The 14,763-nt window shown below is 40.8% G+C and overlaps 1 protein-coding gene across 4 annotated transcripts; it reads left to right on the top strand.

Moving 5' to 3' along the window:
• The first annotated feature begins 8,617 nt into the window (after positions 1-8,617).
• On the top strand, positions 8,618-13,408 carry LOC121716004. 4 transcript variants are annotated; one of them, XM_042102111.1, is made up of 8 exons: positions 8,618-8,779; positions 8,885-8,952; positions 10,168-10,450; positions 10,862-11,004; positions 11,113-11,395; positions 12,095-12,246; positions 12,358-12,640; positions 13,015-13,408. In XM_042102111.1, the coding sequence occupies exons 2-8, from the start codon at positions 8,886-8,888 to the stop codon at positions 13,253-13,255; spliced, it is 1,452 nt and encodes a 483-aa protein (XP_041958045.1). In that variant the 5' UTR covers positions 8,618-8,779; position 8,885; the 3' UTR covers positions 13,256-13,408. The 4 variants fall into 4 exon arrangements, with proteins under 4 accessions (XP_041958045.1, XP_041958046.1, XP_041958048.1 ...); XM_042102112.1 differs by having other exon boundaries at positions 12,104-12,246; XM_042102113.1 differs by lacking the exon at positions 8,885-8,952 and having other exon boundaries at positions 8,624-8,779.
• Positions 13,409-14,763: the final 1,355 nt, after the last annotated feature.

The following is a 14,763-nucleotide window of genomic DNA, read 5'->3' on the forward strand; positions in this document are numbered from 1 at the left end:
CTTGCTTACTTGGAAAAAAGGTCTTATGTCAAAAATCCTGAACCACCCCTTTAAAGAGGGGATTTTTGTAAATTATTTTAAACAAAGGCCAAATTAAATTGACAAAGATTTCATTTAATAAAGCAATAAAAGGGGAAATACCCAAGGGGGTATGACTATGTTTTTTCACCAGGATGAAGTCATCTCGATTGCTTTGCTTTTTTGGAGTTCTTGGAGGCACAATGAGGGGACTGGCTGAAGATAAACAAAACTGTAGCTGTCTCAAACATGGCAATGTTATCAGGTGTGCAAAACTGTAGCTGTCTCAAACATGGCAATGTTATCAGGTGTGCAAAACTGTAGCTGTCTCAAACATGGCAATGTTATCAGGTGTGCAATTTGGCATTATATTCAGTATAAATCTCTTATGGAGTCCCATTTTTTGCACAATTGCACATAATATGGAACAGTGGAAAATCTGGCAAATGCTTTTGCTTTTTAACACTTTAAATCATTTTGAATGGGATTAAGGAATGGGAATGAAATAGGAGAGTAAAGTCAAATGTCCTATATTAAGGAGAAAGGTTGAGTATGGTGACTTTTCAGGTGTGCTCTCATGCTCTCATTGGCATCACTGCTGGCCAATCCTGGACCTGGAACTGTGAGAGGAAGAAAGGTCGCTGGGTTCATGTGCACATTCTAGGCTGGGCAGATTACCTTACATTGTGTCAGGTGGAGGTGTCTGAAGAAAGCAGTGGCAGTTTAAAAGTGGAATGTATTTGATTATCCCTATGTGCTTGTGGAATGTATTTGATTATCCCTATGTGCTTGTGCACTCTTTGCATGGATTGCAGCTGCACTGCTAACAAAAAATCTGAGTTGATTTGCAGTGCTGTTTTCTTCTCTTTGTGACATGTGAGCCACTTCATTCACATTAATTGAGCAAATGGAATAAAGCTATTTGATGCAAATATTTGATAAAAGAGACATGTCTTTCCTTTCAAAATGTCAGTTACAAAAAAATAACTAGTAATAGCCTACTAGTCTACTTGCCAGCAAGGTGAACCCGGAAATGTTGAGTACACCAAGGTTTTATGTTACAATGTATAATATGGGTCCCCAGCATATAGAAACTGCCGGATGCTAACTTGCATAATTTTGTTGGGCAATTTTCATTATCACACATTTTTAAAATTCTAAATGGCTAGTTAAACCAGGGGTGGTCACATTTCTGATTTTTTTGGTAACTGAGAAATTTTAGAGGAATTGTTGGATTTGAACACAATTATTCACAGGCCATATCTGTGGTGACACAATTAAGTATTGGTGGCAACAAAGGGAAGTAGCCTAAATGGGGTGATGATGGCTAGGGAATGAGTGGTTGCTTTGTAACCTTGATTCTGGGTTTGATACTGATACTTTTGTAACCTTGATACTGTTTTACTACTGTTTTACTAATGTACACAGCCTAATGTTTTCACTACTGTTTTACTGCTACACTGTTATGCTATATTACCACACATGATCAATGGCTGCGGCCAGGCTTCTGCTACAATACTGAATGAATGAATGGCTATAACCCTATTACCTCAACCTGTTCTTGCACTGAAATAGTTTTTTATTTTACCTTGTCTACATTATACTTTACTCTCCTATTTGTCCATATTATTTATGCTGCTCTCTAGACCTTAATCTTGCACTGTTGGACTAATGTTGGACTACTTTTTGCACATTCACCATGACACTCATTCTCTTGAGCACCTTGCCATACATAACTAGAGGACTATGGTTGGACTACTTTTTGCACCTTCACCATGACACTCACTCCCTTACCAGTAGACTAGCACCTTACCAGTCCCGGCCCTGTCACTACAAGTGTCTTATGCTTGATCACCCTCAAGCACATTGGACTTTCTTAATTTAATTTACATAGTGTATTTAGTATTTAGTTTTGTTAGTTTTCTTATCTTTCTTATCTTCTACTGTCTTTATTGTACAGTGGAGTTTAGTAATATGTTTATACTTATACTTATGTTTACCATTTCTGCTGTAAGTGCATGTTGTGTGTGATGGCTGTATGCTACTGAGACCCTTGAATTTCCCCTTGGGGATCAATAAAGTATCTATCTATCTATCTATTCTCTGAGTCAAGAGATTATCCCTCCTCTCTTCCATATTCCACATGTTTGGGGATATGATCACTCCGTTTGTCTAGGTCAGAGGATAAACTTTGTGACACAGTGGATTTTGCCCACAGCGAATCCATAAAGCACCTATGCTGGTGTAGAATCATCTATAGTTTAATTGGAACATGTCTCTGGGTAGCTTAGAGACTGGAGACAGTCTCTTCACTCAGAGAAGAGACTACAGAGTAGAGTGTGCTTGGACCCTGGATGGGGTGTGTGCACTTGAAAGCACATACACCTGTTGAATAATATCTACGACAAAAGTAGGACAGACTGAGCCTCACACCAAGTCGTAAGTACCTGCCATCGGTGAGAGTGACGCACAGGCCACCTGTATTGTCTGCACCACAGGCTCTGGCATACTTAAAGCCAAGAGTCTGTCTCTTTTAGGGGCCAGGCCACCCACCTGAGTCCTAGGTAGGGGTGGAACAGGGTCCACTCACCTAAGACAGGTCTCTCTGAAGAAGGAGCTCTCATGGCGAGTGGTATTGCTGAGAACCATGGCATAAGAAGCCAGAAATGCACAACCAGAATCAGCCTCACCTGCTCAACCTGCACCATGCAGAGGAGAGGCTGGAGGAGAGTGAAAGGAGGAAAGGCATACAATAGAACCATGGGCCATGAGTGCATCAGGGCATCCCACTGGCCAATTTTCTGCAATGGATCTTTTCATGGGGGGTGTCATTGGAAAGGGGGGGGAGGGTCTCTAGTATCCATATGTGGTGTAATTTCAATGACTATTGAACAATAGGGGGCCGTTTTATATAATTTATGGTAAATATAGGGGGGATGACTATAAGTTGCCCCCCCACTAGTACAATATTTATTGATTTATTTATTTATTTAATACAAGGCATGATGTATCAAATGATTAAAAAATAAAGTCACCAAAAAAAATCTAGAGTTATTACAGTTTTTTCTGATTGCTTAAGCACATTTTTTGTAACTATGGCTTTTTTTGCAAAACTCTACACACAAATAGGAAAACCTTTCACCCAATCAGCAAAACATTGTAGTTCTCTTGCAAAAGCTAACACACCTTGCTGAACTCTTCACACCTTCGTAAAAATGATGTTTTCGTATCAAACAGTAAACACAAGCCATCACAATAATAAGCACACAATGTGCCAACTACACACTGATGGTCTGAATAAAAAACACATCTGGCTTTTGTTTTCTCTGTGCACAAGGTAGACTATGTCAGTTTGAGGTCATACTTTTGTCATAGTTCTGTAAACATACAGGGATCCAAACTTCAAGTATTGGTGTTTATTTACACACATCAAAACAAACACAAGTGTGTTTTTCCAAGTCAAACACAATATAGCAATTTCACTGAGACAAAACAAATCAGTCTACATCGGGTCGTCTCTCTCAAAATTCCGTCTACATCACATGCAATGTCCTAGTCCAAGGCACCGGGAAAAATATATTCTGGAATGACGTATCTAGGCCTGACATGACAATATCCCCACATATAGACTGTTTTTTTTTTGTCCGTAAAAGAGTTATTTCTTCTCTTCTCACTCTTCCTGTTCCCTCCATTGTACCCACAGTGTTTGTGCTTTTAGTTTTGAGAACTCAGTGAGTGGTTTTGCTATAAGTATTAATAGTTTTAGAAATTGTGCTATAAGAATCACAGTTGTGTTTAAGCATTCAGAAAAAAACTGTAAAAGTCTGTCAAGAGTGTCTGCACTAGTTCTACTGCTTGGCTGGCGAATGCCTGTGTTATCTCGGAAATGCGGTCAACACTGCCACTAGCGGTGAAACACGGTGGAATCGAAACTTAACTGCTGCATGCGCATTACAATCTAGGTTCAACTCACCGCCTCACCATTTGAACTACACCACTCTATTGTTCTATGTGCGTCTTCCAACTCATTTAAGAAATGCGTCACCTGTGCCACCTGAGCTAATCATTCCGCACCTGAGGGCACAAAGCTAGCCTACATGGTAACTGTTGGGACACTTTACAAATTACAGTTAGACCTTCCACAATCTGTGGGTAACTTCTTTACAGATAGTAAAGGCTATAGTAATTGTTTGGTGTTCAATTGAGCATTGTAGCCTAGGCTAATTTAAATGAATTGAATAATTTGAAATGATACTGAAGTTTGAATTCTATTATACAACAATTGGGTTCTATGGAACTATTTATTTGTTTCTGATTGGCCGAGAGACGTTCCATGAGTTGGAATATCCCTGGACATTTCAACTCAGACTTTGCACAGCTAATAATAAATCACTCCGCGATACAATGCGAAGATTTGACACAATGTTCTCATCCCAGCTCTCCACTATTTCAAGCAATGGGTTACTCCTTAGCAAACCATAACGAAACAGTGCTTCACCACATCTGTGGATTAAGCTACTCATCAACTCAATGTAAGTAAGATAAACGAGGATGCTCTCAGCATTGCCAGCATTGTGTATAATATAATTGTCACTTGGAGGAGACTTGTAGGTAACTAACGTTAGCATAATTAGCTAACCGCTGCTAACGTGCTAGCATCGTCACGTCAGGCTGTGCACAGTAGTGTAACGTTTATTCACCATAAATTAATAAAGTTGAGTGGTTCTGCAATGTAGACTATGTTTCCGTTTTTTGCAGTACCATGTCCCTTACATGACATGGCCCAGTGTCCTTGTAACATGCATGCAGCAAACCTAGATATGAATGTGATTTCAGCCCGACTTTTAACATTTTTTAAGAAGACATTTAAACCACAAAGACCCGTAACCAAAGATTCTAGAACAGAGCTCTGTTCTAGAATCTTTGCCCGTAACGAGGGATCTGGAATGTTGGTTACCTAGCAACCAAGACGCTGTCTATTGAAAAGGGAACTATGTTTTGATGCGTAAGAACGATGTCGAAATTAACATTTTTAAACAATAATGGGGTGTTTTCAGATTATTTAGTTTGTGATAGAATTGTTGTATAAAAGCAATATAGCACTCGTGATCGTGGGATTGGTCATGGATATTCCCACGGCTGTTGTTGCCTGCGCCACTCTGCCTCCGCCCGGCCTCGTGGCTACTGCCGAACAACACCCGTGGGAATATCCATGACCAACCCCACTCTCATTCGTGCTATATTGCTTAAACAATTGACAATTGCTAGGCCTATATGAGATTGTGTGCTCAATGTGCTCCATGACCAATATTCCTCACCAATGAGTCAGACCAGGGGTTTTCAACTGGTTCTGTGCCAGGGACCACCATCCTGACTAACAAGTAACCCACGAACCACTATTGTGTGTGTGTGTCCATATTTAACATCCATTATTTAAATCCATATTTAACATTTCATCGTCACTGTATTTTCTTTCTCGTTTCCACTATGTTTCCTCCGAAATTGTAGCTTTGTCTGAAGAGCATGCAGCAGAATCCTGTCCATCTGTCCTGACTTCTGTTAGGCTACTTTCCTTAGGCTACTAAAATAGCGAACTATGCTGGTACTAGGCCTGTCAAACTCGATTCCTTTTAAGGATCCGGGTTATTCTGAGTCACTCACTAAACTGATCCGGGTTGAACGAGTCACTTGAGTCACTTGAGTCAGTATTGCTAAATCGCAAAGAAATTCAGTCCTACGTTCAAGCAGTGCAGTGGGGTGCTTCATTTCGTTAAGTGCCTTCTCATGTTGGATGTGGATCCTCCATGATTTGAAACCAGGTTTTTGCAGTACTTGCATTTAGCCTAAGAGTTTTGGTCTCCTGGTCAAAGTGCATCCACACATTGTTCATCTTTTTGGTGCTCATGTTCAGAAACTTTGATCTTATTGACAGGGAGGGTAGCCTATATTATAATAATTAATTATTTGTTGTTGTTTTGTTAACAATAGAAAATTTGCCTAGGTCTAATGCTACTCTGCTACAATGTTTATTACCACTACTATATACTAATAGTAGGCTACTAGGAATCTATTCTAATAAGTATTATAGGCAGCTAATAGGCCTACTAGGCAACTAATATTATTAGCCTATTAATCATAGCTATACATATATACATATATATATATATATATATATATATATATATATATATATATATATATATCATGTTAGGTAGCCTAATATAATATCATATATAATATAATATGATATAATATAATATAATATAATATAATATAAAATAGCCTAATATAATAGCATCAAAATCTCCACCCACTCACGGGAAAGAAAGCAGTTTGAGCCAGACTGTTTATTTATTGTCTTAACCTAGCCTAAGCAATTGACTTTCAATGTAGACATAGAAACAGGAACGTAGAAATGCCCTGCAGTGACTAAATTATTATTGTTGTTATTATTATTATTATTACTACTACTACTACTATTCTCATTAGGCCTATTATTATTATCACCTTGACACGAGTAGAAACTAGGCTACTTGCTCGTCTACAGATCCACTCATGACAATGTAGCCGGCTGATTCGACTGACTCGCACTCATAACAACATAATGTAACCGGTCCGCCCGCGGCTGATCCAAATGACCCAGGTAGGCTAGCCTACTCAAGCAACTCCATACAGAGCTTGCAATGTTTCGGACATTGCAACTGTCTTCGCGACCTAATTGCATTTTAAAGTAGGCTATGCGTGCAGAATATATGTTATTTCAGAAGTGAACGCATGGCTTTTGTTGTGGATTTTCTTTTAACCTTGACGAGGAGTTACTCGTTCCTCTAAAGATCCACTCATGACAACGTAGCCGGCTGATTCGGCTGACTCGCACTTATAACAACAACTTAACCGGCCCGCTTGGCTGATCCGACTGGCTAGCCTACTCTCCATACAGAGCTTGCAATGTTTCAGACTGTCTTCGCGACCTAATTGCATTTTAAAGTAGGCTATGCGTGCAGAATATATGTTATTTCAGAAGTGAACGCATGGCTTTTGTTGTGGATTTTCTTTTAACCTTGACGAGGAGTTACTCGCTCCTCTAAAGATCCACTCATGACAACGTAGCCGGCTGATTCGGCTGACTCGCACTCATAACAACGTAACCGGCCCGCCCTGCTGATCCAACAGACCCGGCTAGCCTGAGCAGCTCCATACAGAGCTTGCAATGTTTCGGACTGTCTTCGCGACCTAATTGCATTTTAAAGTAGGCTATGCTTACGTGTAGAACATTGTATGCTATTTCAGAAGTGAAAGAATGGCTTTTGTTGTGGATTTGCTTTTCACCTTGACGAGGAGTTACTCGCTCGTCTACTGATCCACTCATGACAACGTAGCCGGCTGATTCGGCTGACTCGCACTCATAACGTAACCGCCTGGCCCAGCGATCCGACTAACCCGGGTATACAAAGCAGCTCCATTAAGAGCGTGCAATGTTTCGGACTGTCTGCGCGACCTAATTGCATTTTAATGTGCTACATCTATACACCAAATCTAAAGTATGCCTAGGCTACATGCAGAACATTGAATGTTATTTAAGAGGTGAAGAATGGCTTTTGTTGTGGAATTGCTTTTCACTTTGAGGAGGAGCTACTCGCTCGTCTACAGCCACTCATGACAACGTAGCCGTAGCCGACTCGTACTCAATGTAGCCTAACCGGCCGGCTGATCCGACTAACCCGGCTCTGCGGGAAGTTAACCAGTTATCTCAGACTGCCTGCTCACTCAGTCGCTTGAGTTGATTTGTGGAGTTGTGGTTATCCTACTTACGAAATTGTTACATTTTTGGCAGCTATGATGGCTAGTAGGCTAGCTAAATGTTGCAAGAGGTTTGTGTGTGGCGCTGTTTATCGTTTTAGATTGAATTGTAGTAGGACTCAACTGATCCGAGTTAATGATACTAGAGACTCGCGACTCATGGGTTAATTTAAAGATACGGGTGAAAGATCCGAGTGAATCACGACTCAAACAGGCGTAGCTGGTACTGACTAGCTAACTTCACCTTAGTTAGAAACGTTAGATAACAGCTCCATTCCTCTCGAAACTATTAAGCTTCTTTTCAACGAAACATAACGTGAACTCCGTCCGAGCTGGTCTATATCGCGCAGACTGTAGCCTACCTTATGAAAGTGCGTGTGTGACGTTGGGGACGCAAAACACAGCATTAGCAAAGCACAGGATATACCTGTTATGTAGGCCTACAAAGCTAACATATCCTGTGTCCGTTTGAATCTCATCTCCTCTATTGTATTTTATATATTTTCAATAAGTTCAGTATTCACACCAATGCGCAACAATTCTGGAAATGGTTTGAAAAAAAAAATTAATGATGGAAAAAAGTTATTCATTGTGAAATTACGCAGGCTGGAATGCATATCACGGACCACTTGCAATGATGCCGCGGACCACCAGGGGGCCGCGGACCACCGGTTGAAAACCGAGGCTGAGTCAGAGAACGAGCAAGTGGGTGGTGTGGGGGGAGAAGAGGGCCGATTGGGCCAAATATGACAGGGTCGATCTTTGGTCCTAGACCAATGTTGCAAGTTTCCCAAGAAATGTCACAAAAGTTAAATTACAACATGACATGCAGTCGGACTTTTGGAGGTTAGGGCTAGTTAACTTGTAGTGTAGTAGGCTACTGCACTCACAAATAAAAGAGAGAGGTTGCGCTATACAGTCCTGTATCTACCAAACAATTGTAATAAGACAGTCTGCAAAGGTAAGTGAAATTGCCTTTAGGGGGTAATATATATGATATCCCTATAGATTTGTGAAATATGATTATAAGAAAACATTTTTATGAGATTATATGGTTTATCATTAGGATGTTGTCATTTCGATTGCTTTGCCTTTTGGGAGTGCTCAGAGGCACCATGACCAGACTGGCTGAAGGTAAACAAAACTGTAGTGGTCTCAAACATGCTATAGTCAGATGTGAAATGTGGTACTGTTAGTCGGAGCCAAAGTCTCAAAAATGGGTTAAACCTGACATGGTCTGCCATATTTGTGTTTTTTCTGTTAACTTTGACCCAATCATTGGAGGGTCTGCTCTGCCGGAAATATCGCAAAAAAGAATTGTGACCATTTTAGTGTATGCACCCTTTATTTTTTATCAGAAAAATGTGACAAAAATGTTTTTTCCTCATATCCCCAGTGGGTTGGGTAGGTTGTCAATAAATACATTCCAGATACACATAACACATGTGCTGACAACATCCACTGAAAAAAATAATCTTAAAACACATTTCTATATTTTTCATCAATTTAATGCAAAAAATTTCGTTTTCTCTTTTTTGCAATATTTTCATCTTTACTTCATTGGCAATCAACTATTCCCCCAAGGTATGACATCAGTCAATATGTCATTCTTTTCACCAAACAGTATACTCATTCCACAGAAAAAAAAATATAAAAAAAAACCCTTCATTCTATCAAAAAATTAAGGGTAGCCTACATACACTAAAATGTCCACATTTTTTTTCACAATGTTTCCGGCAGAGCAGACCCTTCAATTATTGGTTCTTAGGGGGCAGTGGTAGTGTAGTGGTTAAGGAGCTGGGCTAGCGTGCAGTAGCCTGAAAGTTGTCGGTTCAATTCCCAGCTTCCACCGTTGTGCCCTTGAGCAAGGCACTTTACCCCAAATTGCTCCAGGGACAATGTGATCCCTTGTAATATAGCTGACATATGTAAGTCACTTTGGTCAAGAAGTGTCTGCTAAATGTAATGTAATGTAGGGTCAAAGTTAACCAAAAAAACACAAGTAAAAAGTATGGCAGACAAAGCGTTTGAGCTCCCTGACTGTTCAGTATCTTATGGAGCCCCATTTTTTTCATCATTTTGAAAATCTTAGATTATGAAATGCAAATGCTATTGCTTACATTTTAAGCAAAAGCTTTAAGGAATGGGAATGAAATGGGAGAGTAAAATCAAATGTCCATAAGGACAAATACTGAGTTCTAGTGTTTTATAACTGCTGAGTAATTTTTAGTTAATATTGGCTGTTGTGTGAATTTCTACAAGTTATTTCAAGACACACACACAACAAACTTCAAAAGAAAATGTAGTCATGATACAAAACTGAACATGTCCCCCTGTTCATTTTAATAGTGACTAATGTTGCTCTTGGTGGAATCGCCACACAGTCTGGTAAGACATGGGACTGGGGGCATGCCAATAATGCGATCGATGGTAACAGAGATTCCAACTGGTACCACTACTCCTGTTCACACACGGTTCTTGAACCCAACCCCTGGTGGAGGGTTGATCTACTGAAGAAATACAGAGTGCACTCTGTGGTCATCACCAACAGAGGAGACTGCTGTCCAATGAGATTGCAAGGAGCTAGGATTACAATTGGTAACTCCCCAGAAATTAATGGCGGTAACCAAATGTAAGTGATGTGTTGTCACTCCAATGTGAAAAATCAAAAATTGCAAAAATTAGAGAAATTGTCCTTCCTTACTTTTAAGGGTAAACAAAACAATTGTGAAGGAATGCAAATTGTGGGGGAATTATCCTGAGGGAACGCAAAGCAATATCTTAAGAATTATGAGATATTTGTGATTTTGGAAATCATTTTCAATGCAAGTGCGAGTGCGAAGACAGATCTGCCACAGCTAATTCAAATGCACTCTCACATTTATATACTTAACGCTTATAACATCTAATATGTTACAGTGAAATCAGTCAAAGCAAAAATGCAATGAGTGTATTACATTTACACAAGCTCCACTTCACTGTGTTATTTATTTATGTTGGCAATAATACATGTAGCTTGCTCACAAATATGGTGACTTTTCAGCTGTGGTAACATTTCCAACCCTGCTGGACAATCCTGGACCTTCAACTGTGAGGGGATGGAGGGTCGCTACGTTCATGTGTACATTCAAGGCCGATCAGAGTACCTTACATTGTGTGAGGTGGAGGTGTATGCAGAAAGCAATTGTGCGTATTTCTACAAGTTATTTTAAGACACTCACAACACAAGCTTAAAAACAAAATGTATGAGTCATGCTACAAAAACTGAACATGTCCCCCTGTTCATTTTATTAGTGAAAAATGTTGCTCTTGATGGAATCGCCACACAGTCTGGTAAGACATGGGACTCGGGACATGCCATTAAAGCGATCGATGGTAACCGAGATTCCATCTGGAACCACAACTCCTGTTCACACACACATCTTACAACCGACCCCTGGTGGAGGGTTGATCTACTAAGGAAATACAGAGTGCAATCTGTGGTCATCACCAACAGAAAAGACTGCTGTGGAGCGAGACTGAATGGAGCTTGGATTGTAATTGGTAACTCCCCAGAAATTCATCATAGTAACCAAATGTAAGTGATGTGTTGTCACTCCAATGTGAAAATTCAAAAATTGTATATTGTATTCTGCAAATTGTCACAAGTGTTGAGTTTCCTTAAAATACTTTTAATTTTGCAAGGGTAAACAAAACTATTGTGAAGGAATGCAAAACTATTGTGAGGAAATGTATCCTGAGGGAATATAAAAATTGCTTAGAAATCTGGGATTTTTGTGATTTTGGAATTCAATTTCAATAGGAGACAGATCTGCCAGAGCAGATTCAAATGCGCCCTTAGATTCATCTGGTCATGTTTTTAATATCTAATATGTTACAGTGAAATCAGTCAAAACAAAAATGCAATAACTGTACAACATTTACACAAGTTCCAGTTCACTGTATAAGTATATAGTATATATACTCTTCTGATCCCGTGAGGGAAATTTGGTCTCTGCATTTACCCCAATCCTTGAATTAGTGAATCACACTCAACACACAGTGAGGTGAAGCACACACTAATCCCAGTGCAGTGAGCTGCCTGCAACAACAGCGGCGCTCGGAGAGCAGTGAGGGGTTAGGTGCCTTGCTCAAGGGCACTTCAGCTGTGCCTACTGGTCGGGGTTTTAAACTGGCAACCCTCCGGTTACAAGTCCGAAGCGCTAACCAGTAGCCCACTGTGTTGTTTATTTATGTTGATACTTCTGACAATAATAGCTTGCTCACAAATATGGAGACTTTTCAGCTGTGGTAACATTTCCAACCCTGCTGGACAATCCATGACCTTCAACTGTGAGGGGATGGAGGGTCGCTACGTTCATGTGTTCATTCAAGGCCGATCAGAGTACCTTACATTATGTGAGGTGGAGGTGTATGCAGAAAGCTATTGTGCGTATTTCTACAAGTTATTTTAAGACACGCACAACACAACAAGCTTAAAAAGAAAATGTATGAGTCATGCTACAAAAACTGAACATGTCCCCCTTTTAATTTTAATAGTGAAAAATGTTGCTCTTGATGGAATCGCCACACAGTCTGGTGCGACATGGGACTGGGGGCATGCCGATAAAGCGATCGATGGTAACAGAGATTCCAACTGGTACCACTACTCCTGTTCACACACGGGTCTTGAACCCAACCCCTGGTGGAGGGTTGATCTACTGAAGAAATACAGAGTGCACTCTGTGGTCATCACCAACAGAGGAGACTGCTGTGGAGAGAGACTGAATGGAGTTAGGATTAAAATTGGTAACTCCCCGGAAATTCATGATAGTTACCAAATGTAAGTGAGGTGTTGTCACTCCATTGTATACTTGTATATTCAGAAAATTGTCACAAATGTTGAACTTCCTTAAAACAACACCTTTAACTTTGCAATTTTAACAAAACTATTGTGAGGGAATGCATCCTGAGGGAACTCAAAATTTTTTTGGGAAATCAGTTTCAATGGGAGACAGATCTGCTAGAACTTATTCAAATGTGCTCTCAGATTCATCTGGTTCCTATGTTTTTAACATCTAATGTTACAGTGAAATCAGTCAAAGCAAAAATGCAATAAGTGTATTACATTTACACAAGCTCCACTTCACTGTGTTGTTTATTTATGTTGGTACTTCTGACAATAATACCTTGCTCACAAATATTGTAACTTTTCAGCTGTGATAACGCCAATGCTGGGAAATCCTGGACCTTCAACTGTGATGGAATGGAGGGTCGCTACGTTCATGTGTACATTCAAGGCCGGTCAGAGTACCTTACATTGTGTGAGGTGGAGGTGTATACAGAAAGCAGTGGCCGTTTAGCAGCTCAGTTCAGTGGCGCTAGCACATTGTCCCTATGTGCTTGTGCACTGTTGGCATGGATTGCAGCAGCACTACTAACAAAAAGTCTGAGTTGATTTGATCTCTCTCTCTGTCACACACACACACACACACACACACACGCAAAATGTCCTTTCTCACACCATGTTGACAACTTGACAAGCTGAGATGTTCTTTTCTGCCTTTCTTTGTGTGTGCGTGTGAAAAATAAAGAGAGAGAGAGAGAGAGAGAGTCCTGAGGGTGGACATGAGCAACAAAATGTAAAACATACAAGGACAACATACAGTATCTCACAAAAGTGAGTACACCCCTCACATTTAAAGGGACCCCAGGCATGCCTGATGCTTTTTCTCTACGAAACTCCCCCTCGCACCTGTACGTGTTGATTTGTGCGCGAGCCCTCGCTCGGTCTGAAGCTCTTTTCTTTTTCTTTGCATCTTCCTTCAAGGGTTTTCGCTGCTTCTTCGCCGGCTCTGCCATTATACACACGTTTGCAAAAACCGCTAGCGTTCGTTAGCCTGCCTCTGTGCTGTGGATGCAGGATGTAAACTGATCCTGCTTCGGTCGCCGGGTACAATACACTGAACTTGCATGAGGGATATTCTTCCTACAGGCAGTAGGGGCGGGTGAGAGAGTCTTCATTCGCCCTGTAATGAGTTGTTTAACCATATACCGACTTACGAAGATGAGTAATTAACACGAAAATGTTGCCTGGTGTCCCTTTAAATTGTAAATATTATTATATCTTTTCATGGGATAAGACTGAAGAAATGACACTTTGCTACAATGTAAAGTAGTGAGTGTGCTCATCTTGATTCCTGTCATACCATACTTGGAGATGTAATCTGTATGATTGTTCTATAAGATGTGTCTTTTGTGCGGAGCCTCAGACTGCGTCTGGTGGCAACACAGCGTGGGTCTCCGGTGCCGTGAATAAAGCTCTCCGAGATTTCTGACTTGACTACTGACTGGCTGAGACTTTGTTCAACTGATTGCTAAATCCTAGACCAATACTCCCCAGTGCACTCATGCAGCCCTTATGACACTCCCACCATCATGCTTGACTCAAGACACATCATCTATAGAAGAGGCTTCCTTCTGGGATGCCATGCAGACCAATTTGACGCAGCGTGCGGCGTCTGAGCAGTGACAGGCTGACCCCCCACACCTCTGCAGCAATATTGGCATTCATACATTTATATTCAAAGGACAACCTTAACGGAGAATTCCGGTGTGATTTTGACCTAAAGTCAAAATGTGTTGAAACATGATACCTAGTGTGAACGTATGTCTCATAGCTTACTTCGGCTTGTCCCCTGCACTCTGGCGCTAGTTAGCCAATGCTACCAACAGTTTTTCGTTGAGGTGCAAAAATAATTCCGTGGAAATGCATGGATTCCAGGGGGTCGTACCTATGTTCCCCGGGTCCTATGTTCCCCAGGTCCTATGTTCCCCGGGTCCTATGTTCCCCGGGTCCTATGTTCCCCGCTCGGGGTTAGGTTTAGGGTTAGGATTATGGTTATGGTTAGGGTTTTAAAAAAGGGTCCTATGTTCCCCGGGTCCTATGTTCCCCGCTCGGGGTTA

Source organism: Alosa sapidissima, chromosome 8, assembly GCF_018492685.1.
Source record: "Alosa sapidissima isolate fAloSap1 chromosome 8, fAloSap1.pri, whole genome shotgun sequence".
Taxonomy (NCBI): Eukaryota; Metazoa; Chordata; class Actinopteri; order Clupeiformes; family Clupeidae; genus Alosa; species Alosa sapidissima.

Excerpts from the sequence above, each read along its gene's own strand:
- LOC121716004 (XM_042102111.1), top strand. The coding sequence starts at position 8,886 with ATGTTGTCATTTCGATTGCTTTGCCTTTTGGGAGTGCTCAGAGGCACC. Across the intron at positions 10,451-10,861 it reads ATTAATGGCGGTAACCAAAT|CTGTGGTAACATTTCCAACC; the intron begins GTAAGTGATGTG and ends GTGACTTTTCAG. Across the intron at positions 11,396-12,094 it reads ATTCATCATAGTAACCAAAT|ACTTTTCAGCTGTGGTAACA; the intron begins GTAAGTGATGTG and ends ACAAATATGGAG.